The 25,329-nt window shown below is 39.9% G+C and overlaps 2 protein-coding genes across 6 annotated transcripts in view; one reads left to right on the top strand and one right to left on the bottom strand.

The window, feature by feature from the left end:
• LRRFIP2 (LRR binding FLII interacting protein 2) overlaps positions 1-25,329 on the top strand; it is a 501,877-nt gene that overhangs the window by 69,296 nt on the left and 407,252 nt on the right. The gene's annotated exons all lie outside the window — the stretch shown is intronic.
• Positions 1-25,329, bottom strand: part of GOLGA4 (golgin A4) — a 145,226-nt gene that overhangs the window by 45,077 nt on the left and 74,820 nt on the right. For 4 of the 5 annotated variants that reach the window (XR_012799195.1, XM_075586516.1, XM_075586517.1 and 1 more), the window contains 6 exons: positions 18,754-18,932; positions 17,996-18,127; positions 13,056-13,211; positions 8,414-12,372; positions 7,755-7,876; positions 4,657-4,787 (listed from right to left, as the gene is read on the bottom strand). Coding sequence is in view for 4 of the 5 variants with exons in the window: in XM_075586516.1 (XP_075442631.1) it covers positions 4,657-4,787; positions 7,755-7,876; positions 8,414-12,372; positions 13,056-13,211; positions 17,996-18,127; positions 18,754-18,932 (4,679 nt within the window). In the remaining variant the exon portion in view is untranslated. Of the gene's footprint in view, positions 1-521; positions 2,884-4,656; positions 4,788-7,754; positions 7,877-8,413; positions 12,373-13,055; positions 13,212-17,995; positions 18,128-18,753; positions 18,933-25,329 lie in introns of those variants that run through there. The other variant, XM_075586519.1, reaches the window with a different exon arrangement.

Below are 25,329 nucleotides of genomic sequence, written 5' to 3'. Positions count from 1 at the left end.
GCCGATCCGTGCCACCTGACTTCTGTGTCAGACTGCACGGGTAGGCGATCCCTGAGCTTATAGAATATGTCCAGGAGTGTTCTGCTTTTGTAGATGGATAAAAAAAAAAGTAGGAATGACTTCTGCTTTCAATAAATAACTCAAACACACAAAAGGCAATATGCCTCTCGCTTGCATGAGATAAGGTCTGCGTGTAGTATATAGAGAAGCCTTCAATTCACAACCTACACAACTTGAGATGAAGGATCAGACTGCCTCGGTAAAAAGTGCGTTCCCCCACTATAGCCTACAGTCATTTGAAAGTGAGTTCCATGTGATGCCCTTTAAAGGTTTATTACCAACCTTAGGCTAAGGCCCCGCTCCCTCAGTCAGCGCGCCCGCACTGCAGACAGGCGGCACGCTGACAGACACAGACCGCGATATGCGGTCTGTAGGGAGCCGGAGTGGGAGGGGGGGGCGGGCTGGTTTGAGCGGAGGGACACACACACAGACCCTATCTTGTGGAGGAAGCTGTCTGACAGCTCCCGCCACTGATAGGCTCATCAGCGCACCACGTGACGCGTCACCGCTCGGGATCACAATTTTCTTGCATCCCCTGGCGGCTGACGCGTCACAGCACGTTGTGAGCCGTGCAGCGAGGGGGGGCTGGGACCGGCTAGGAAAGGATACCCCTGCTGGTGAGAAACGCGCACGCGGCCGCAGCAGGTTCGCAGCCTTAGTTGTTTTTTCCCCCCTAGCTGTTACACTAATAATTATTTAAAGGAGCATCCAAAACCTGCAGTAGAGCGTTTACACGGTAACTCCTGCTGTTCTCACTTTCTTCATATCACCAGGTAGAACAGAGCTTTTTCCATTCAGACTAAAAAGGGATTTTAAATCAGGAAAAGGGTATTTTCTTAATCTTTTCAGATTAAGTTAGTTCTACTAATGTCACCAAATCAGAGGGGCATGTCAGCCATAGTAATGTAGGTTTTAGTCTCATAAAATACAAAGTTAAACATTTTTAAATTTAAATCAGTGAGCAGGGGAAGAACTAGAAAAGGTGAAAGTAGACCTCGTACCGGGCCGTTATGCGATACAATAGTTATACTATAAACATGTAGGGAGTAGCAACTCCTTTATGTAAATTACAGCACAACTTCCTGCCGAGACAGTCTCAATTTATTCCGCATTCAGAATATAAATATAAATGATGACGGTGCCTGTTGCACAGAAACGTTGGATACTATGATGACTCTTTTTTAGTCATTAAATAAGTATTGGTGATATTTTTGGTGTGCTTGACTACCTTGTTTTTGGTATACTACCGCTTGACCTGAGCCCCCTTTTGTCTTAGCCCCCATCTGTTACTCCTTGTATTTATTTAGACCCCACGCTTAGGGGCATTCTAAGTTGCGGGACCGGGTGCCCCTGTTTTTGCACATTTCAGAATATAGAAATTGTATTGAAATTTTGTATTTTTTTATTTTTTACTTTTCCTGAAAGCAAATAGGTCCTGAGTATTTGAACCTGGGAAATTTTAGCAGAAAGTGACACTTTGAAAGTTTTCATAACAGAAACCCTCCAATTTAGAAACAGTAGAACGACTGTAAAAAAAATAACCAAACAATTGGCCCACTGAATAAGCCCATGTTCCTGTCTGATCAAAACCATTTTTGATCCTAGGCTTCCTCTTGTATTTAGTGTATGGCAAATAAAAAATACCACTTGTGAGCACATTCGCATGTATTAGATAGGTCTGCAACCCTACCTTTCCCCATTATCTCTCAGCATAGAGTACTTCCACTGCAGCAAGGGATTCTGGGTGATAAGATGCAAATGAGTACACAGTGTCACTTTTTGCTTCTTGTCCCTTTTAACATGGATCCCTACAAGCTTACTGTATGTGGGCCGTATTACACAGATATTTCAGCACAGCCTGGGTTAAAGAAGTGCATAGCCAGTAAACCTACTCCCAGACAGCTTTTGACCTTTTGGGTCTCATCCGTGTAAGGTTAGTTATACTGGCTTTGCAATATGAAGCTGGAAGTGGCTAGTTAGGAAATCCTTATGTCTATCCCAGCAGGTATGAATTCCCTGACTATTGGCCTCTACAACCTCTGTTACTACACAAATCCCGACCCTTTCCCTGAAGTAGTTCCTCACATATCCCGTCAGCCTGCCACGCTTCAGCATTATTCTCTTTTCACCGAGCAGGGCAGTAAAGGTTTGTAACATAAAATATATTGTCCACAATAAATTCAGAAACATGCTTTACAAAAGTTGTGCTATAATACATGATGCTACAAAATCATTTAAGTTTTCAGGAAGAATTATCTTGCCAAGTGTGTTATCTCTGCCTTGGATCAGAAAAGTATATAAAGCAGCAATCCGCAGCTTAACTGATCACTGGTTTTTTTTGGTTATTTACATTTAGAGATTTTTTCCCCCCTTTTTTCCCCCGGTTTTTATTTGTAACATACAATGCTCTATTAAGGAGATATGGGTGTTTCAAAAATGACATTTTCGGGATGTCAAAATGGAGCTCTCCCCAGGGCACAGTGCACTCCATGTTTACCATGGTAACCGCAGAAGGAAACCAAGATTTTTAACATTAAAAAAAATGCATGTTCAATGGGCAAAATACTAACAGTATACACGTTGAACACATACTGTATAGAGGTCTGGAGAGGATTGCTGCTTTAAATTAAGGAACACACTAACAGGTAGACCTAATATCCCCAGTCACATAAACACATCATTTCAATGAGCAGAGAATTGAGTCACGTCATCACGCCATGCAGAATCTGCCACTTGTACCTCTTGTGATCGAGTAATAAGAAGCATAGGGTTCCAATGATTCGAATACAGCTGTATGTGCCCGATGAAAATAGTCTTCAGCTCCTGAAAAGAACATTTTGCCATGCATCCCTTAACCATACAGTCCAACTTACCAATATATGCTGGAGTTGCAAAGAAATAGGAGGAATCAGGCATGTTACAGACAGCGCATAATAATAAACTTTCAGGTTCAGGAGTGATTCTAATTACAAACTAGAAATGCCATGGGACATACAGTATGATACAAGTGTACAATTGCTAGGGGCTAGCTAACGCCTCATTTGCTAGTCAATGAAAAGACTCTGAAACTATCCCAAGGTTGTGTAAGTGATAACCAAATATTGCTACTTTTCTTTGACTCCAAAGTAATTAGCTTCAGGAATATTTAGCAATTCAGTCTCCTGTATGGGAAATATAATACTGTATGTCGCCACTGTAAGAGGACCTGCACCTTAAAGCTCTTCAAAAATGTAATAGCCACAACTACACAATAAGGCATGGTAATAATTCTCCAACACAGAAGTTAAAAGGTGCATATTGTATTTCTGTAATTATTTGTTCATATTTTGAATTTAATACGCATTCTAAGCATGTACAGAAAGCAAATGTCATTAAGGCGTGATGATGCTTTTAAGGAGACTGAAAATTGACGGTGGAAATGGCCTAATAATTCTGTGCTGCTAGAGAAACTAATGTTACAGAATTCATTGCCAGCCACTCACTCTCTGTCACACACAGATTAGTTATATTAACACAATGTGCTGGTACTGTAATTACTGATATGTTTTCCAACTGTGGCAGTGACGTCTGGCTCCAATAAACTTTTTAGTTCTGGAAAAATAAGGCTGCTTGCCCCAAATTACTCCAAAGCTAATGCCCATCTTTATCAACGCAGTAGAATTGTGCAGATCTACATGGTATTGCTTAAAGCTGCAGTTCAGTCAATATCCTGCATGTGTGATTTTTTTTAAATAAATCAGTTCTGTAGTAAGAAAAAATACTTTTAGCATTTTCTGTTTTTAAAAAAACAACTTTGAAAGACCAATTGTCTTGTATTCTATTTTAACAAGCATTTGCTAAGGCACTGCCCCTTCATGTCCTGTCACAAGCTCTGGCACTCCCCTTTGTCATCCCTGCCCTCCCTCTAGCACATGTCAGTGCAGGAGTGCTCATGAATATTCATGAGCTTCCACTGAGAGACAGAAGCAGAAGAAAAACATATGCCAGCTCTAATTATGTCACCAAATTTCGCCTATCAATACATGGAGAACGAATTGACCGGCAGCTATACAGTTCTTTAGGTAATTAGAGATTGCCCACATGAAACTATTGAAGTAAAAAAATAAATGAAAAAAAATAAATGAAAAAAAAAGACTGAACTGCAGCTTTAACATACAGGCATACAATTTGATGGCAGATAAGAACCGCTTCTCTTTCTCTCTCTCTGAAATATGCGTCCCCCTCCTGTACCTGCTTGAGACCCTTCATATCTTTGAAAGTTTCAATCATATTGCCACTCTCTCTTCTCAGCTGTGCATATTGAAGTCCTTCAGTCTTTCCTGATACGTTTTATGATGGAGACAACACAGTACAGTCCTTGTAATTTTCAGGTTCCTAGGGTTGTTTACAGGCGACTGCCTGTAGTTTACCTACCCTTGATGTCTGTGGCTGTTTCACGAACCATATATTACAGTTACGCTGTCTTCAATGCTTCAAGATGACTACATTAAACAGGTCTCTACAACTTTATAAAGGTAAAAAAATGGGGTGAACCACAGCACCCATAAAATGGATGTGTATTTCACCAAACCAGTGTGTTCACATAAGTTAAATTACCTCCAAAAGCTCTTCATATTTTTTCACTGTTCTCTTCAGGTCATCCTCTTTCTCCGCTATCTTTTTGTGAAGTTGGGTGGCTTCAAATTGATGTGTTTGCAATAATTCCGCCTCAACCTCCTGAGCTTTACCTAACAGTAGGAGATGTTCGTTAGACGAGCAGTTAAACAAAATATCTAATTAAGCCTGTTTTGCTATCTGTTGATTGTTGCTGGAACAGTGCAGGTTACAAGGACAAGATCATGCACAACTCCTATAATAACGTAACAATGCATATACGTATTGTGCTGTGTAGCATTTATTTTTTGCATTAGAATTTCCAGGACCAATAATTCCCTGCTACAAGGTTCTTGTTCTTAGTTTAACTCTGGTCTCACCATATCCCCCGCTACAATGAAGGAATCTAGAGGCTAAGCCACAGGAGCATGTAATAAAAGTGAGCATCAGGGATTTGGGTACGGCACATACAAAGATGCAGGTAATAAATAGTTTACTGAACACGAGTATAATAGTACATTGAAATGGTACCTATACATTTTTTTTTTTTTTTTAAACCCACAAATTCAACTGTATACATCTCCAGTCTGTCCAAGCATTGGGGGGGGAGGAAGGTTTTTTTTTAATTTTAAATAGCATACAGTGCATCCCCTGAAGCAAGGGATTCTGGGAAATGACATGCAAATGAGCACACAGTGCCACCTTTTGTCTTTAAGCTATTATTACATGGCACCCTTGAGCCAATGCTCGCTGTTTTAAACACAGCTTTTAAACATAGCCTGGGATGAGATGCAAAGCCAGTGAACCCACTCACAGAGACAGTGTGTATGTTCTGTATGTATGTATGTATGTATGTATGTATGTATGTATGTATGTATGTATGTATGTATGTATATATATATATTTTTTTTTTTATAGAACTGCAGCTTACTGTATACCTTTCAAAAACTGTTGTTGCATATTGAGAAAAAAAAGGCAGTCAAGAAAAATGGATCAAAGTATGTAAACCACTGGAAAGAGGGTCAATTTTATAAAGGGCTAAGATTTGGCTTTTGTTTTATTTTGAGACTTATTAGGAACATGTATAGTCTCAAGTTCAATGCCAAATTAAAATACAAAAATGTATATTCGCTTTAATTTGAAGTTGAAAATGAAATGTTAAATACATCTAATGGTCTTTACCATAAAGGTGGTAGGTTGTTTATATATGTTCTTCTATGTTTAATTTTTTCATTATTTATTTGTTTAATTTTTTAATGTATTTTGTATATAATGATTCCATTTGCAATTACTTGGGTACTTTTATATTATTTAAAACAGTTTAAGTCCATGAAACAATACTGCGATTTTCTGACTGTTTTAGTCTTCATTGATACTGTAGGATTACTCCCTTTCTTACTTTTTGGAAACACATTTAAAGTAACTTTTTGTGATATTTACCATAACCATTCATCAGAAGTACTTATAAACATTCTATTTACATTTGACGACACATCCATGGGGTATTCAATGATTAGGCTTCAGCAGGTATCAATCATACCTGTCTATGCCATTTTTTGTGATATGTGATCTCATTCAGATGTTTCTGATTACGAAGGAGGGGTTAAATAGTCATTTCCTTAGACACCCCTTTGTGCTCCTTGAAAAAGCACCTGCTGGGCATGAGACGCGTGGGAGGAGGTTGTGTTTTGTTTGTATCTCTGTTTTGTGATTTTTTAGTATGTAGTTAATAAACTTTTTTTTATTTTTCTATCAACCCGGTGAGTTATTTTAGATATTTCTCCTTGGGTTCGCTGTCCTACCAATCTCTATTCGTTTTACTTTACCATAAAGGTGCTCTGATTGTTTGAGCGCTTCTGCTGTTTTGGATTGGAATAACTTAATCCAGTGACCCTTTACCCTCAACTCATGGTCCCTGAGCCAGACCAGGTTTGCAAAGCAACCACCCAACATTCTACTCTATTCTGTGTGCAAGTGCATTGGTCATTCCTATAATCTTGTATGGCTGGTATGAAAGCAACAAACAAGGTGATAAGTAGGCGCTCCCACAAAATCCACGTGACAAATAAGGTGAATCTGGTGAAAAATTTAACAATAATTATATTAATTTACTTAGCCTATATATAAATAAATAGTGCATAAGTGAATGGATACAGTGAATATAAATATGTGAAAAAAGCAACAACAAAAAAAGTTGGGTTGTAGCCCCCTGCTCAAACCCTCTGGTAGGTGCTGTCTTCACTGGTCCCTAAACGCCTAAAACGGTCTTCATAATCCAGGGGGAGCAACAAGAGAGAAGAAATACAGCATCTAAGTGCAGGTGTCTTGAAAAAGTTTGGAGATCCTATGAATATCTTAGCTCATATAGAGTGCCTACTCACTGTGTGGTAGATATAAATGGACAAATCCAAAACTGTTGCAATATTTTTCTTGTGTAGGGGACTAGGTGGAAAAGAGAGATTGAAACCACAGCGCAAGTCAAAAGGTAAAAAAACTTTATGTTTAAAAGTATAAGAATCGCTAATTGCTAGCTTCGTCAGCAATTAGCGAAACGCGTAGAGTGACAGACCCCGAGCGATCACAGCAATCGTACACGTTATCCAGCAAAGAACCGATGAAACCGGATGTGATGTTGCGGAGCCCATGAGAGACGCCGGCAAAGCAGAGACGGCGTCCCGGACCACCGGCGGCACAAACGGAGACGGTGAGAGCATGACAACTCATGACGTCCCATACAATATTTTGCTATTTTGCTGTGTTACATGCTTTTAAAAATCGTACACCATGTGAGTACGATTCTTATCCTTTTAAACAAAGTTTTATAACTGTTAACCTGCCCTATGGTTTCAATTTCTCTTTTCCACGAGTCCACTACACAAGAACAACATTGCCACAGTTTGGGATTTGTCCATTTATATCTACCACACATATTTATATGATCTACAAACGTTTTCAAGACACCTGCACTTAGATGTTGTACTTTTTCTTCTCTTTTGTTGATTTTCTCCCATCCTCCCCATGGATTTTGAAGACCATTAAGGCTGGTATGAGAACCAGTGACTTAATTAATGCAGTTTTATTAAGATAAGACTTTTGCTTACCGATTGTCTCCTGGATGGCCGTTTCAAGCTCACACTCCTTTTGCGCCATCTGAGTGTTGAACTCTCTCATCAATTGCTTTAAAGTGGAATTGTGCTTTAATTCAAGGTCTTCCTGTTCGTGTCTGGATAGTGAGAAAACAAAATCGGGATCGAATGGGAATAGCACAACAAAATCACAGGGTCATGGACATCATTCACTCCAAGACCTGTGAATGCAGTGAATGCACACATTACCTAACTTGTTTTAAGATGTGCACGCAGCCTGAGTTTTATGATGAAAACTAGCACACAGGCTTTCATTATTTTAGATTCAAAGAAGCGAAACTATATTCACATATCAATGAAAGTGATGGTCTCATAGACTATAGAAATGATAATTATACTATTAATGTTTTAACTACAAACATTTGAAAACCATATACAGTACAACCTAGTAATAATGTTGCACTCATGGTTTCTTTTATATTGAGAATATGGTTAGTCCTACGTATAACGAAACGGATCTATTGCAATAGCTATAATTATCCATTTCTGAGTAGTATTTTATTCATAATAACTTGTGGGAGACAACCCATGGACTTTTACCAACCCTCAAACAGATCTTAGAGGGACAAAGAGTCTCCTACAGGCAAAGTAAGGGGTTGTCATCAAAAACGTACTTCATTTTTTGTTCAGCTTCCTCTGTTAGTTCTTTCTTTAGTAAACCTAGCTCTTGGTGATTTTCCTTCCGTAACATGCGCATGTCCTTCTGCAATTTAGCCACTTCTTTGCGGAATTTTTGTTTCTCGTTCTCCAATTCTTCCAACTTCAACTTTGATTCCTGCTCCCGAGATTGAATTTCATCAAATTGCTCTTGAAGCTCTTCAAAGGACCTTGTCTTCTCTTCTGCACTCTCTGTATAGGCTTTGATCCGGGCATCTTTGCCATCCAATTGTTCCTGGAGAACACTTAATGCCATCGCATGTTTGGCAGACAGCACTTTAATCTCTTCAAGCTTTTGAGCTTCTTTCTCCTTGAAGATAGCCGTGTCCTCCTCTCTCGCAGTCTGCTCTCTTTCGCAAAGTTTCTTCTGGACAGCTTCAACTGTGTCTTCCAACTCTCTCACTTTCTGCTCCTTTGACATCAGCTCATCTCTGATCTTTGCTAAATCAGCTTCTCGATCTTTGTGTTGTTCTACCAGCAATGAATATTTGTTCTCCTGTTCCTTCAACTCCTGCTCTAGCCCTACGTTTACTGTTTGTCCCTCTTTCTGTATTTTTTCTTTTAATCCATGCAGTTTATTTTCTAGATCTCTCTTGGATTGCTCCTTCTCTTCCAGCTGAGACAGGAGTTGCTTCTTAACAGAAGCAATTTTCTGCTCTGCTTTTTTCTTCAGCTCTGCAAGTTTATTTGTGCTTTCTGTAGTGAGGCGGTCTTCTAGAGCTTTATGCTCTTTATCTTTACTCTGATAAAGCTCTGTTTTCATCTGCTCAAATGCCGTTTCTCTTGCTCCAAGGTCATTTTTTAAGGTTTCAATTTCTTTTTCAAGTCTCAGCACTTTTTCCTCTGCTTCCATGGATCGATTGTCTTTTTCTGATGCAACACTCTGGACATGCTGGAGCTTCTGGACCAGTTGCTTCTGCTCCATATTCTTCTGCTGATCTTGCCTCTCCAACTCCTCCATCAAACATTTGTTTTCAGACATTAATTTGGCCAGCTGTTCCTCCAACTGCAAAACTCTCGTTTTCTGGCCTTCTAACTGGGTGGTTAAGTCAAATTCTTTGCGATCTCTACCAGCCTGGACATTTTGGGTTTCAACCAAAGTATCTAGGTTGCTGCGATGATGTTCCAATTCCTCCATCATTTTCTTAAGTTTTTCATCCTTCTCTGAACTTTGCTTACTGCTAATTTCAACCTTCCCCTGCAGATCTTTGATTGTATTGTGGTTTTGGGTAAACTTGAGTTCTGCTTTTTTCTTCCATTCCTCCAGTTTATTTTTCCACTTGTCTGCCAGCTCAAGCGAAGACGCATTCTCTTGATTAACAGCCTCAATCTTAGACATCAAATCCTGAATCTGATTCAGTAGTTGTTGCCGGTTGTCCTCGTGCTGTGTGCTAAGAAAAGCTATGGCCTTCTCTTTTTCTGACAAGTCCACACTGTTCTCAAGCTTTAGCTTTAGCTCATTTATAAGAACATAGAGTGAGGATACCTCTGAGTCTTTGTCCTTCAGAGCTGTTGTCAAAGAAGTGACAGTATTGATATTTTCAGACAGCTCTTTCCTCAACTGAGTAATGCAAGACTCGTTCTCATCAGCAGCCTTCTGTTGGCTCCCTTCTTCTTTTTGTAAGACCTCCTTCTCAATGGCAAGAGCCTGGAGCTCACCTTTAATGGACAATATAACATTTTCTTTTTCCTGCAAATGTTGATTGACCTGATTAAAAGACAGGTTTAGTAAAGCATGTTCTTTAGTTATTTTTTCAAGTTGTGCTTCTAGCGCATGTATTCTGCTCATCTGGTTTGAAATAGCTTCTTTCAGTTTAAATGCTCTGTTTTCACAGTGAGTAATTCTGGATATTAATCTATTAATTTGATCATTATATTTTTCACTCAGTCCACCGGTAATTGTTTCTAACAACCCAGTAGCTTCTTTGCAGCAGGAGTCCAGCTTTTTTTCCTGCTCACCTAGCAACAGACTATAGTGCATTTCTTTTTCAGAAAGCTTATCCTGCAATTCTCTTTCAAAATCTGCATGCTCTTTACTGCGCCCAGTCTCTAGTTCTTGGCATTTGTCATCAGCAACCTTTAATTTGCTAATTAGTTCCCTAACTTTGCTCTTATCCTCTTCTGCTCTTGTTTTCAGATTACCAAGATGCTCCTCAAGGGTCTTTTTCTCATTTAATATTACAGTGCGGTCCTCTTCTTCTCTTTTAAGTTGGGCTTTTAGGTGACTTTCACTTTGTGTCAAAGCCAGTACCTGAGCTGATGCCTGACCAAACTGTTCTTCTAATTCATGGAAGGAAGCGTCTAACCTGCTTTTCACTTCCCTCAGCTCCATTATCTGTTTGTCCACCTCCTCTTTCTCACTGCTCATTTTGGCGAGCTGCTGTTTCAGCTCTGCGACTTCCTGATCCTTTTCCTGAAGTTCCAATTCATGTTTCTCCTTATGTTCCTCAATATGCTGGTTGAGTTTCTTTTCCCAAGTCTGTGTGGCCTCCTCCAGTTCCCGCTGATGAGTCTCTATGATATTCTGTATCTGCTCTTTATGATTCAACTCCAGCTGAGACATTGCATCACTGATTCCAGTTGAGCTGGCATGGGCCATCTCCAGCATCTTCTCATTGAACTGCTTTTCTTTGCGAGTCAGCTCCAGATGTTTCTTCTCCAACTCTTTCCTCAGTTTGCTTTCCATCTCCGTGTACTTTTTCTTTGATGACTCTTGCATCTCTTTAATCTTTTGCTTCAGTTTTTCAGTTTTACCTTCCTGACTTTTGTTTTTCATTTCAAATTCCTCTTGCAAAGAGCAGATTTTCTTTTCTTTGGCAGACACATTGTGGTTAAGTTCTAAGATTAGTTGACTATGAGCCTCTTTCAGTTGGATAATCTCATTTTCTCTTTCTAAAGCAATGTTCTTCAATTCTTCTATTTGGGCTCTGAACACTTTTACTTGTGTGTCAGATTCTAATGCCAACGAGTGAAGTTTTTGTGTCATGTTCGTGTTTTGTTCTTCTAACTGTAAGGTCATGTTTTGTACCTGGACTTTACAGACGTCCAGCTCTGTACTAACACTCTTCAGCTGTGATTCTGTTTGTGCTCCTAACTCTTTCAGGTGGTCTCTCTTTTCGGTCAAATGTTTTACTTTCTCCTGCAGTTCAGTCAGCTGCCCTTCATAAGCCTCTGCTTTTTCCTGAGTATTCTTCTCGTGTGAATGATGTGCTTCCTCCAGCTGAGCAGAGACTTGTTTAAGGTCAGCTTTAGCCTTCTCCGCAGCTTCCCTCCATTTCTGATCTTCTGTCTGCAATTCTTCCAAGTGTTTTTCCTTCCCATCTAGCAGAAGTTTAAGATTGTTGATTTCTTCCTTAAGGTCCTTTTCAACCCCCTGAGTAAGTATTTCCTTTTCTTTTTCAATAGCTCCAATTTGCTCTCTGTGCCGTTTTCTCTCATTATCTAGCTGAGCCTCATACTCTTGTTTTATTTGGTAGACCTCAGTCTCACTTGCTGAGAGTTTCTGCTCAATCTCCTGTCTGGCTTTTAGAACCTCGGACAACTCGGCAGAGAGGGCTTCTAGCTCAGATTGCTTTACGTCAAGCTTTTCTAATGTCTTTTCGTTCATCTCTTCAATATGGGCCTGGAACACACTCTCCTTCTCCATTAAGTGTGTGTCTTGTTCCTGCTGATATTTCCCTTTGAACTCAGTCATGCTTGCGTTATGCTCTTGTTGCAGAAGCTCCAGCTTTTCTGTCCACATTAGTTCCTGTTCCTGACGTAGGCTTGCAATCTCTTCCTTGTGTCTTTCAATGATAGCAGTGATTTCTGTGTTGTGCTTGTTTGTCTCAGATTCGACTCGAGTGGTCAACTCTTCACGTTTGCTCTCTGTGTCTTGGGAAGACTTAGCAAGGGAGCTTTCCAGCTCGAGAATCCTCTATTAAAGAAGAAAATAATGACATATAAATAAATATATATATATATATATATATATATATATAGTGAAACATAAAAAAGTTTAATCTAAAGTAGAACTATCTTTCACCACAGATTTTAATAACAGGTAAAATATAAAGGGCCACATTCTCAGCTCCTGCTCAGATACATGTCAGAGTCCTTGTACATTTGTCCTGATCTGGGGTAGTTTTCTTTCATGAACTATACGTGACACAAAACCATTAAATCACTTTAGTACACAAATAGGGTGGTTTGGGAAACAACGCTACGGCCCCGCTGTCTGCGCCGAGTCCCCCGGTCTGCAGTGAGCTGCAGGGGGAAAGACAAGGGGGGCGTTACGGGGAGCACAGCCATGACATCACCCGGCAGGTTCGCCTTCATTAGCTGAACCGCCGGGGGGCGTGGCCTAGCACTCCGTCGCTAGTACTGGGCACAATTTTCCAGTCTGTTGGAAAAACTGACGCCGCAGCGTGGCGGCAGACACCCCTTGCAGTGGGCCCCACCCCGTTGAGGGGTAGCTCTTGTCCCTGCAGCCTCAGCCACAGTGGGCACTGCAGCAGCCAGCGGGGACCAAGCCTAATCTTCGGTCCATGAAGGACTGTCTTGTTGGTCCACTGACAGATATCACAGCCTACAATAAATGTACACATACACTTCACTTACCGTTCTATATGCCTCGACATCTTGCTGCATTTCCTGAAGCTGATTGGTAGTTTGAGACTGCATAGCTTTTTTCTGCAGCTCCAGCTCTTCCAAGGCCAACGAACCCTGTTGCTCTTTTTCTTGTATGATCCTCGAATATTCCGCTCGACAATTTGCCTGAAATGAATACTCGTGAGCCAAGAAATACATATGTGTCTGCCAGCCACTTGCTTCAGTGGTAAAACAATGTATCACAACATACTGCATCAGAGATTTGTCACAGTAGTCAGCAGCTATGATAACATATCACATTATATGTAACACGGCAGCATTCCAGAATAGTTAATGGAACAAGTATAGTGGCTTACATCAAATAAGCCTAGTAAACCTTTGCAGATATTGATAAGATGCCAGTGTATAGAGCTTTCTAATCAGCACTGAACAAAGAAATACCGAAACTGATACAGTAGGTGTTAAGGACAATATACCCAGTTTTCTAAATTACAGTACTTCAAAAACAGTATTATTTTGTGCCTGAACGTACTGACCTGACAGGAATTGATTGTTTTTATTGTTGGCAAACTTAGTGTGCTTTTTTGTCACATGGTTTCCTGGCAGAGCCACCAGAATTGATGAAAGGACGCTTTATTTTATCTAATTACATTCCCAAAGTGTATGGGGTTTAAGCGATTTACAGGAGTTTGACACAACTAGGAAGGCTGAGCCCCAGAAATGATTAAACAAAGCTATGCTGGTACAGTATGAGAACACACGTCCAACTGTGTACGGCAGAAATAAGTTTGGTAGTGTGTGGCTGATTATGAGGCAAGATATATCATCGTACCACTTTAGGTGTGAGTAACACAAGATGCACTTCACATTCATTTTATACTCAAGAACTGTGGAAGGCATCATCATACAAGGCATCGTAAAAAAAATAAAAAAAAGAGCAACAGCTATTTAAAATTAGTGTGTGTGTGTGTGTGTGTATTAAACGAACATACAGCTGCACATCCAGGAACGTGGTGTGTATGATTCAATGCAACAAATGTGACCAAGGATGCTACATTGGGGAAACCAGCCTAAAGCTTCATGGCAGAATGAATATGCACAGACACTCTATACTCCACCACTAAGAAGGAAGATACTGCTCACCTGGGGGACACATTTCTCACTACCAGATCATTCCATAAATGATTTAAAAATCAAAATCCTCAATGGAATGTTCAAACGCACCCAAGAACGGAAAACATTTGAGCTCAGAATGATAAGACTCTTTGACATAAAAACAAAAGGATATAATGCGGATATAGGGTTTCTCACACACTATCAGCATTGTTTTCAATTATCCTGCCTGCCTCTCTTCTTATCCACCCCCCCCCCCCCCCACACAGCATCCCCCTCCCCCTCCATGCTGTTCCTTGTCATCCTTTCATGGCTTCAAACACTTTATCACACTACCTTATCTACCGTAAAAATGTTTTTTTTTCTTCCTGCTCTCCCTTAGGCCCGTAATATAATGGGTGCGTGCGCGCCTGTGCGAACGCTCGTGCACGTGACCCATACTTTTTGTGTGTATGGTCCGTGCTGCTGTGAGTGACAGACTTGGAAGGTACTGTGTGTCACTTTGTGTATTTGTGTGTATTAAAATTTAAAAAAAAAGACATGCTGTGAGAAGAAATTATTTATTAATATTGTGTACACATACACACATACACACACTGCAGACACTGAGCGGTAGCGGTGCGAATACTTACTTTTCGGAGTCTTCCCCCCGATCGCCAGGCTCCATGCTCACTGCCGTGCGCGCGCTCAGCCCTAGCATACAATGGCTGGCTAACCACAGCCAACTATAACTGCCGCGCGCGCCCACTATACTATGGGCCTTACACTGTTTTAGCCATATTCCTTTGTTAATCAGTATAGCCGGGCTGAGGAAGAGAGGAGAACTCTCGAAAGCTTGTCCTATGACATAAATTGTTAGTCCAAATAAAAAAAGGTATCACCTAATACTGAAGAACTCATTTATTCTGCACTATACAGTTGTGTGAAAAAGAAAGTACACACCTGAATGCTCCAGGCCAGCAAACTGCTAAAACGTCGGCTTTTATAGAGGTGGTCACACTTGCTGATGATCAATTAATCAAGGGCATTTGATTAGCAGCACCGTCTGCTATTTAGCATCTTAATTCCTATGGAAGCAGTAAGGGTGTACTGTACTTAGTTTTTCACACATGGCTTCTCCATTTTGGCTTTATTTTTGTTAAATAAACCATGACACGGTGTAATATGTCATGTGTTGTTGTTCATCTGAGGTTGTATTTACCTCATTTTTAGACCTGCTAAGCAACAGATGATTGTTATTATGTCCCGATATGTAAAACCATAGAATTCCAAGAGGGTGTACTTTCTTTTTCACATGACTGTACATACAGTATACACACACACACACACACACACACATATATATATACACACACACGCAATCTTGGAAAAGTTTGCATTTATTAAATAAAGTGCATAAATGTTTCGGTCCCCACTAGGACCTGTCAAGATAATACAATCACACAAATACCAATTATTATACCCCTAATCTGGTCTAGTGTCATTTAAACTCTTCCCTGTGACGTTTAAGGTAGCCCAGCACCAAATTGCATGTACAGTATATTATTGCGGCTGTTAGAACTTACATAATGCTATGTGCCAATGAAAATTATACAAATAAAGTGGTACAGTATAAGCAGCGTGTTTAGTGTACAAAATGTATAAATGTTAAATCTCTAAAGCTTAAACATTCAATATACTAACTTTAAGGTTTAGCTTCAAAACACTAACTTACTCATTAACCCAATACGTATACATCTTCACTGGCATTCTAACATTATTACAAGTGTATAATAGACCAATAGTGTTCACATACAGTACTACTTGGAATATGTTTAGAACAAATTAATTCACCCAAAAAAATAAAAAATAAAGCAAAAATCTCAATGTCCCTTTTGTTCTGTTCAGTATGTACGATATTTCCAACAAAAAGACAAAAATACCCAATGCTACAACCAATGTGACAAAATACATAGTTAAATACTTCAATGTTAGTATTCTCATGCGTAAGGGTCATTTAGCTTGGCCAAAGCGTTATAAGCCTGTCACGTCATGACCAGTATGCAGGTCCTAACACTACCTGTGAAAATTCTCATTTACCTCTGCAGTGGGGGGAGAATGGTCTTAATGGACATATCCTGCACAGGTACATGGAAAAACCTGCTACTTAAAAAGTGGGGAGGGGTGAGCTTAAACCCTGGGAGGAGGGGCCACTAACCTCCAAATAACTGATCCCAGTTGAAAATTGTGTGCTCATTAATTGTACTATATTTCCAACTGTCTTTTGGAAATTAATTTGTTGATGGACAGTCTCTACGGTTGACTGGTTAACAGAATTAAGCTGGTGAGGTAAGTATAATTAGAGTCCCAATGTTGCTATAGTAATAGTCAGGCTAGACAACACATACATGATCCTCATATTACCCGTTTTTAGACATACTACATGCATATACTATATGCAATAACAAACCAGAACAACCAGTAGTACAACATTTCTTGAAACTTTCCATGGATTACTGACGTAGAAATATATAATCATCGATCAAGATGGTCCATCCCCCCAGGAGGCAGATGATTGCTACATACAGAGGCAAAGTGGATACAGTTTCTAAACAACCTGGCACCAAAGGGGTTAAATTAACAAATTAAATGAGGTTGTTTTATTATAAGTAAGGTGGAGTGTCTATTTAACTACATTGTTTTTGCAAGATGCATATAGTAGGTATATCGACTGACAATATGTGAATCATAAATGAGTCATCTCTAGCCTAAAGTTTATTAAGGTGATATTTGGACTCTTTAATTATACATGCCTCATCTGCTTAATTATGTTAACCAGTCATGCGTAGAGACTGTCCATCATCAAATTAATTTCCCTAAGACAGTTGGAAATATAGCACATACAGAACAAAAAGGGACGTTGAGATTTTTTCTTTATTTTTATTTCTTGGGTGAATTGATGTGATGTAAACATGTTCCAAGTAGTACTGTATGTAAACACTATTGGTCGGTTGTACAATTATAATAATGTTAGAATACCGGCTAAGATTTATACATATTAGTTAACGAGTTAGTGATTGAAGCTAAACCTTAATGTTAATACTGTATATTGATTGTTTAAGCTAAAGCGGTTTAATACTCATACACATTCAACACTAAACACGCTGTTTATACGCACAATTTTTTATCATTTATATTGGCACATACCAATTTATAATATGCAAGCTCCAGCAATCGCAATAATACTCATGCAATTTGGTTACAGGGATGAGTTTCAATGAGGCCAAAGTAGGGGTATAAAAATCGGCACCCAAATGTTGATGCACCGTATTTAATAAATGTACACTTTTCCAAGATACCATGACTGCCAACTGGCTACTTTCTTTGCATCGACCTCACAAAAGCACCCGGGCAAGTATACTAATTACGTGAGTGTCGCCAGTCATAGACTCAATCTCTGCTCATACTAAGCCATGTGTTAAATCGAAAAAGATGGGAGCTACACGGGTGGCATTATCTGAGGAAGGGGCTGTGTCCCGGAAACATTACTTTTTTGCCTGCCATTAGCATGAAGTAAACTCTAGCAGTTGTTGTAACTACTACCTGTGTGCCGCCATCTATAGCGATTTTGCATTATGTACGTATATGCATGTACTTGGAATATAGGGATGCTGATTTCCTTTTTCATGCAACATATAGGTCATAGGAGTGCCTCTCTATATTTGTATATTACCAAGCCATGTGTTGGGTTTCCATTACAGAGCACTGCATTACAAGTATCTAACTAGAAGATCAGACTGCAATGTGTAATTCAGGGTTAGCTGGCTGAAGTCATTGGGAAGAGGTGATAGTCTTACAAGAGCTGCTTTCATTTGCTCCCCGAATTCTTGCTCCTGGATATTCAGTCTTTCCTTAAGCTTCTGCCCTTTAGTCAGTAAGGCCTCTGCATGCAACTTCTCCAGCTCATCAATGCGGCTGTCACAGGACTTCTATATTACGGTAAGGAAACAACATTTACATACAGTTTCAAAGTGACATTCTTGTCAAGAAGAATGCATTGTGATAAGTATGCTTAAATGGGATTTTAGCACAGCTGTTAAACCTTAAGTATAATTATGATGTTAAGGATTATATTAAAAATGATCACAGCATCATACACTAATCAGTCTGAAACGCAACATTTTTTGGGAGGGGACACTAAAAAAAGAAAACTGAGCACTACTTTGAAACTTGTCCCTCAAATTACAGTCTAATGCAGAAAAGCAGTGTAACGATACAGAATAAGTGCTACTTGGATGGAGGGCAAATGTGAGACTAACAGGATTTAATGTGCTGCAAATCTGCCTCCCCATGTCAGGGATTCACTCATCTCCATTAATTTGAATGGGGTCTAGTTACATTGACCAAGAGAAGCGACTTTTCAAGATATTAACAAGGGGCCAAAGAGGGCAATTCATTTTTTCCTCTAGTACAGAAAGGGCTACATTATTTCTCCTGGAGTTTTAATTCGAAAAGAGAAGGGGGTTAGTCTTTGGTAACTCTTGCATTGTTTCTACCCCAGGTAGAGGGTGTGTACAGGGAAGTGACAAATAAACCAATGGCAGTGCATAGTCACCTTCATAATATCCACCACCTCCTGCTTCACGCGACTCAGTTCCTTCTGAAGACTTAAACGCTCCTCCTCGCCAGCTTGCTCGATTGCTTTAATCTGTTCGTCCATCTGCACTTTTCCTTGTTTGCGAGCCTCCTCGGTCTTCTGGGATGCACCAAAAGCTTTCTCAAGCTCTTCAAAGGCTAACATGAAAAGATCACAAAAGATCACTTTAGTTTATCAGAGCAACTGCATAGGTATCCAATGGATAGGGCAGCCGCCGTAACACAACATTGTCACCGTATTACTCACGTATTACCACATTGATATGTAAGGATGTGCGAATAATGCATGTACATTAATGCTCACGATAAATACAGTATATTAACACTGGGGAAATGTTTGGAAAAACATTAAGATTAGCACAAATCACCCACATGCCATACTTTGATTTTGGACTGGAAATACATTATGCGTCATATTTTTTGTAGCGTTTGTGGGACTTTAGACCACTTCTTGTGTGCTGTATGAAGTCCGAAGTTAATTAATGGCAACTACAAGTTTAATGTATTAATGGGTGACAGGCACCTAAAACAAAGGTATAAGTATTTCCAGTCTCTTTACCGTTTTAATGTTTTCCTTTGTTCCCAATTGCAACAGGTATTCTACAAGGTGAGGGTGATTATCAATGTTGTTTGCTCTCATAAGATAAGATGTACAGTATGCATACTCGCTCAGTGTGAAATGGCAAACAAGAAAAAGGGGTAAGGTACTGAAAGAGGAGATGAGGATAATACTAAGAGTACAGGGTAATAAACCCATAATACATTTTAGATTTCAACATTTAGAAAAAAAATGAAATAACCCGAAACTCAAAAATAATTGAAACCATTCTTGTACATAAATAATTTTTGAAAGCGTCAACCGCCTAGTTATAACCCAATATATTCCACATAACATTTGTGACATGGGACTACACGGCACTGTGCCTTTAACACAGTGCAACACAAAAGCATGCACTGATCCAGACACACTGCAATAAATCACTGGAAAGCAGCATGAAGAAAGCAGGAGAACCAACTAATGAAGAGGATCATCTTGGAATAATGGTAGTAACGAACACCCTCAACATTTCAGCATGAAAATAGGTACAAATTGTTTGCTATGCCAGTACGTGGTCGAGGAAAGTGAAACCTAAAAAGGCATTGTAAGACATGCAATTAGCTACATATTCCCAATAAAATGTGTATTTTGAGATTTTATGTATATGCATGTATACACTCTATGGAAGTGGTGTTAAAATCGGCCCAAGCTAGCGGATCGTTTTTAGAGAAGTCATCAATTCTCCCAATTAGCTGAAGGTTCCGAGCAGCTTCAACCACTGGCAGAAATGGGTACAAAAGCTACAGCTGAATCGAATGGGCTCGGGACATAAAAATTAGGCACCTGCTAAATAGGTACAGTTGGAGGGTATGATAACGTAATGACATAGTGCAAACACGCAGGTCACAAACCCCACACACAAACACATCTTAGTCTCCTGATAAAAGAGTATGCTGCTCAGGCAATTGTACTCCTGCACAGAGCTGTCTTCTCCTTGACCTGAAAGATTTCAGCTCCCTTCAAACGAATCTTACCAGGCAAGAGGAACACGGTTCCACAGAACGTTGAACAGTGCTCAGAGTGCTTAACAAGGATATAAATACTGCTCACTCAAGGCCTTTCTTAAAAATGGCACTATCGGGGCCGTATTTACGAGCCCCTGAAAAATAAGATGTGGCCCTAACATTTTTCTGGCATTTGATAACGTCTAAAAGATAGGATACTGAAGTATGTGATTAAGATGAAACGCGAAAGATAAAAGTAATTTGGGGAGAAAAAAAACCAACATATTTTCTGAAATCTGTACAACGCCGGCTTTAAAGATTTCCACCTCAATGTGCGTTACGACTTGTAAAGGCTCCTATTGTGAAAGGCAAAACCAAATCTTTGGTTGTACAGTATGTTAAGACGTATGATAGTTTGTATTGAGTTTGAAATACTTTACCATTAGATAAAGATTGGGATATAGAGATGTAGCAAGACTTACTGTCCCGGGAGCACACAAGCAACAGTCTGCGGCTCCCGGGACAGTGTCTGCCGGGATGGTGCTTCGGAATCGGACCCCATGCAGTGTTAATCCTTCGGAAAATGACAAAAAACAACAGCGCAAAACCGCAATAGTGAAGTATATCAAATATATTATAATAGATTAAAAGGTGAGTATTCTGCGTACATTTGGTAAAAAGAACAAGCGCATTCTGTCTAGTGCTGTCGGAGTGCTGAGCCACCTCGTATGATACAGCTGCAGCCGCCAATGACTTGTATCGTTGATACTGTATGACACATTATTTTATTCCTTGATTAAGGGTTCATACAAAGGTGCACTTTAATCACATTCACAATAGTTGTTTATTATATTAAAGGTTTATTTAGCTGCGCACTGTATTTCTTCACTTAATCCTTCGGTGCTGTGACCATGTGACTGCACATGGCAGCACCACCAAAGAAAGTCTTGTTACCTCTGTGCGTAAACTCCCCAGTTTGACAAGCTCACCCAATCCATAATGACAAACCTTTTTGTTTCTATGGGAGTGCTGTTGGAGTTTGACCTTACATAGAAGAGCAAAAGGTTAACTAAGCCTATGCACATCCTTCTAGATTCACATCTTTCCATCACTTTAGCCAAATATCCACCAATTGGTAGACAGAAATGTTTTTTTTTTGTTTTTGTTTTTTTAAAGGCAGGGGAAGTTTATCTCATAATCATAATACAAGGTAACATGTTATTGGTATTATATGACATATAGGGGAAAGGGAATGCCTTGACAACGTCAGTAGACTTATCTTTAGGCCAAAATATGTAGCTAAAGTTCTTAAAAAAAATGAAAGGGTTATTTATATTATATTGTGGCATGTTGAATAGAATTAAGACATAATAGCACTGGGGCTTTTTGTGTCTTGTTCTATACTTGAGATCACAATCCCAGTAGCACGCCTTATGATACAAATATATGTGTGTGGTAGGTTTGGAATCTGAGCGTGCAGGGGTTGTGGTAATTAAGAAATACGAATGAGTTGCAGCCTTTTAAGCAGCATTAGGTGAAAGGTGGAAATTCAGAAGAATGCATGTAATTTCTTGGGGGTTTTTTTTGTTACTTTTGCAAGTACGGCCTGGAGTATAAAGTTGCGTGCGTGCTTGTGTAAAGTTACACATAACAGACACACTAAATTGTGTGAAAGATCAGGAGACATGGAAGAAGTCAGCAGAATAGAGATTTTCAAAAAGTGAAGGGCCTGGAAATAACAGCCAAAGTATTTCACTGGGGACAATAAACAGACTTCTGGAGGGCGATCTGAGGAAGTAATTGCTGAGCTGTGCTGGAATGTCAGAGCGGCTCAGGTAGTCGTGCTTAACCATAGCCGTCATTGGTCTGCCTCTGCCCTCTAGTGCTGCATACTGGGAATCATTGATTAAACCCCCCGTGATTGTTAATAAGGGCGAGAAAAGAAAGTAAAGGGAGATAGAGAACACAGAAAGTTACCAAAAGACAACAGATAGTCAAAAATTGTCCCATTTTATCTCTATACAATTATTGGACTCATAACTAGTTTAATGATATGTGCTTTGAGTAATTAACAGGGCGGAAAGAGTGGCTCAGTGAGTAAGGCCACGAACTCTGAAAAACAATGACACCGAGTTTGAAGCAGGGTTCAATTCCTGATGTCGGCTCCTTGTGACCTTTGGGCAAGTCACTTGATCTTCCTGTGCCTCAGGCACCAAAATCCCAGATTGTAAGCTCATCTGGGCAGGGGCGTGTGCCTGAAAAAATACCATGTACAGTGCTTCTTATTGTAAGTGCAAAGGAGTTTAGGTGTGCTAAAGCTGGACACCCTTTAGTGAATCTGGGTTATTTATCAAGGACTCCCGGTTTTAAAACTGGCGCAAAAAAAAACGGCATCAAATTTAAAATAAAACTGGTTTTGTTTGCTTCATTATTGAACTGCTGTTGAGCTAGAGGACTACAATATATAACCCTATACACAGTGTGAAACACCAATTACACAAATGGTTTAATTTGAGAAGGAGTGGCTCAGTGAGTAAAGACACTGACTGGCACTGAGTATGATCATAGATTGTAAGCTCATCTGGGCAAGAACGGTGTCTGTAAAATGTCTATGTACATTGCTGCTTACCACGCACTACACTGTAATTGTGAAGCACTTTGAGTCCCAATGGAAGGAACGCGCAATATGGAGATTTTTTTTTATATACACACACACACACACACACAATTATATATATAATAACCCCTTAGTGGTATATGCACTTAATAAACTGAAAGCAAATATTTTGCTAGTTGTTACACAAGGTTATAGGAAATCTTTCTTCATAATAGAAGAGGTTTTAACCATTGCACTGGCTTATTTCATGCAATCATGTGGGGCCATATTAAGTACGCACTGCTAACCCATCCATAAGACACTTTCTGGCAGTGGAAGGTGTATCACAAAATAGCACTGCTTAGTAAGTGTGGCCCTTATTCTTTTGCAGGCTAAGTGGCAATCACAGTGTAGTAAAGGTAAAGGAGAGCTGTACAATCTACATACTTATCTCCCATAGGGGCAACTGGAGGTCGAACCGGCATTGACAGCCATACAAGTCAATGACGGTCAACTCCGGATTGCGCACCGGGATCCATTATCGGAGCTTAATGAACCCCGGCTTAAATAGTAAGGCGAAAAGCTCAGTGCACTACTTTGGCGCCACACACAACCCTATTCATGAATGAATGGAGAATGAATGAACGGAGGATGGAGGATGGATGACCGAGGATGGATAACCGAGGATGGATGACCGAATGATGATGATGGATGAATGGTGATGATGGATGAATGATGAACGAATGATGATATGAGATAGTGGGTTGTTCAATCCCCTTTGGTGCTTAATGGGGTTAATGAGTTACACTTGTTTAACAGAATACAAAATGCTGGGTTTGAAACCGGTCAGGACTGTTTCTTTGGTCTGCTCTGAATTTCACGTGAACAAGGTGTGTAAGACGATGCACAAGCTTTCGGAAAAAAAGTAGTAGCTGAACTGCTCCAAACAGGTACAAAAAAAAATTCCTTTATTTATGGCACATAAAAAACAGCCCCTCTGACGTGTTTCGCGCGAAATGCACGAATTATCAAAGAGTAAAAAACCAACAGAAGTTCCTTCCTAAAATACCCATGATTCCCCTACTCCGTAGCCATTAGAAATAACATATATCTAAAGCCGCTCTACACCTGAGGTCTCCGTAACCTCACTCATCTGCTAATCGTAGGTGGGGGTGGACTCACACGGAGACCAGGGAATCATGGGGAACATAAAAACTGATGCCGATTGGATGCAGGGCTGTCTCATACAGTAGAAAATCATTGCTCTGAATTTCAAAGGGACTTACTTTGGGAGGGGGTCCATCCTGGATAGTCCACTCAAGGTGTCAACTGTTTTAATCAAGTTCTTTGAGATGGTCTGGGGAGAGCAACTTCAAAGCCTCCTCTACAACCTTACTAACCCCTCAAGCAACAAAGAGGATTAAACGACCCAATATCATTACAGTGACAGGGAGATAAAACTGATTGGAGGGACCTTTGCGGAGGTGAAGGGTGGGGCAGCTTGCGGGTTGAGTATTGAATCTTGATCCTGTAGAGGAGATATTGTCCATTTGACGGACCTTTGCGGAGGTGAGAAGTGGGAACGCTCGCGAGCGTGAGTATTAACCCTTGTCCCGAATGCAGGTCGCGTGCTAGCAGGGTGCCGTATGTGACAATGATGATGAATGATGATGATGGAGATATTGGGGCAGTTACAAAGCAATTTCTTACTCTTACAATTGCATGGAAAAAAAACACAACTGTGCTCTCTCTACCTTCAATAAATGATATGGCACGTACAAAATGAAGTAAATATGAATCTTAAAAATATAACAGAAGTGCGCTTTATAATTAAGTGTAGTACACAATAAAAGCTACTGTTTATTCTGGGAACACACCACTACAACACTATTTAAAACATTTAATTAGTTTATTGCAAACATGTAAAACAAATATCACTGTAATTATTAAAATTGTGAGGCGAGTGGAGGAATGGTAGTACTAGTTTGCACGTTCAGGATACTGTATATATTGAGATAGGTTCAAGCCATCATTTTCTCAATGTTTCTTAAATGAGCAATTCAAGACGGCAAAAGGTTAGAGATGGCGATAGAGAGAAAGAAAGAGATAGAGATATAAAATATGAATAGAAGCAGGGGATCTGTGGGGCTGAATCCCATTCATTTCAGTTCCAGGAACCCCTTACTTCCAGAGATACTGAACTCTGTAGTAGGTGCCGGTAGCATGTCTGGCTTAGCAAGCAGGGCTTTCAGATTTGAAGTTCCCGCTTCACATGGGCCAATAAGAAGCCACACTGATGACATCACGGCTTCCTATTGACCTGCAGTCTGGGAAATACCTTAGCAGCAGACATATTGTGAACCCTACTAACCGAGGAGAGTGGCTACCGGCACCAAA

The sequence above is a fragment of the Ascaphus truei genome, chromosome 2 (genome assembly GCF_040206685.1).
Source record: "Ascaphus truei isolate aAscTru1 chromosome 2, aAscTru1.hap1, whole genome shotgun sequence".
NCBI lineage: Eukaryota > Metazoa > Chordata > Amphibia > Anura > Ascaphidae > Ascaphus > Ascaphus truei.
Note: the sequence above shows the minus strand (reverse complement) of the source record. Positions and strands in the feature narration are given on the sequence as shown.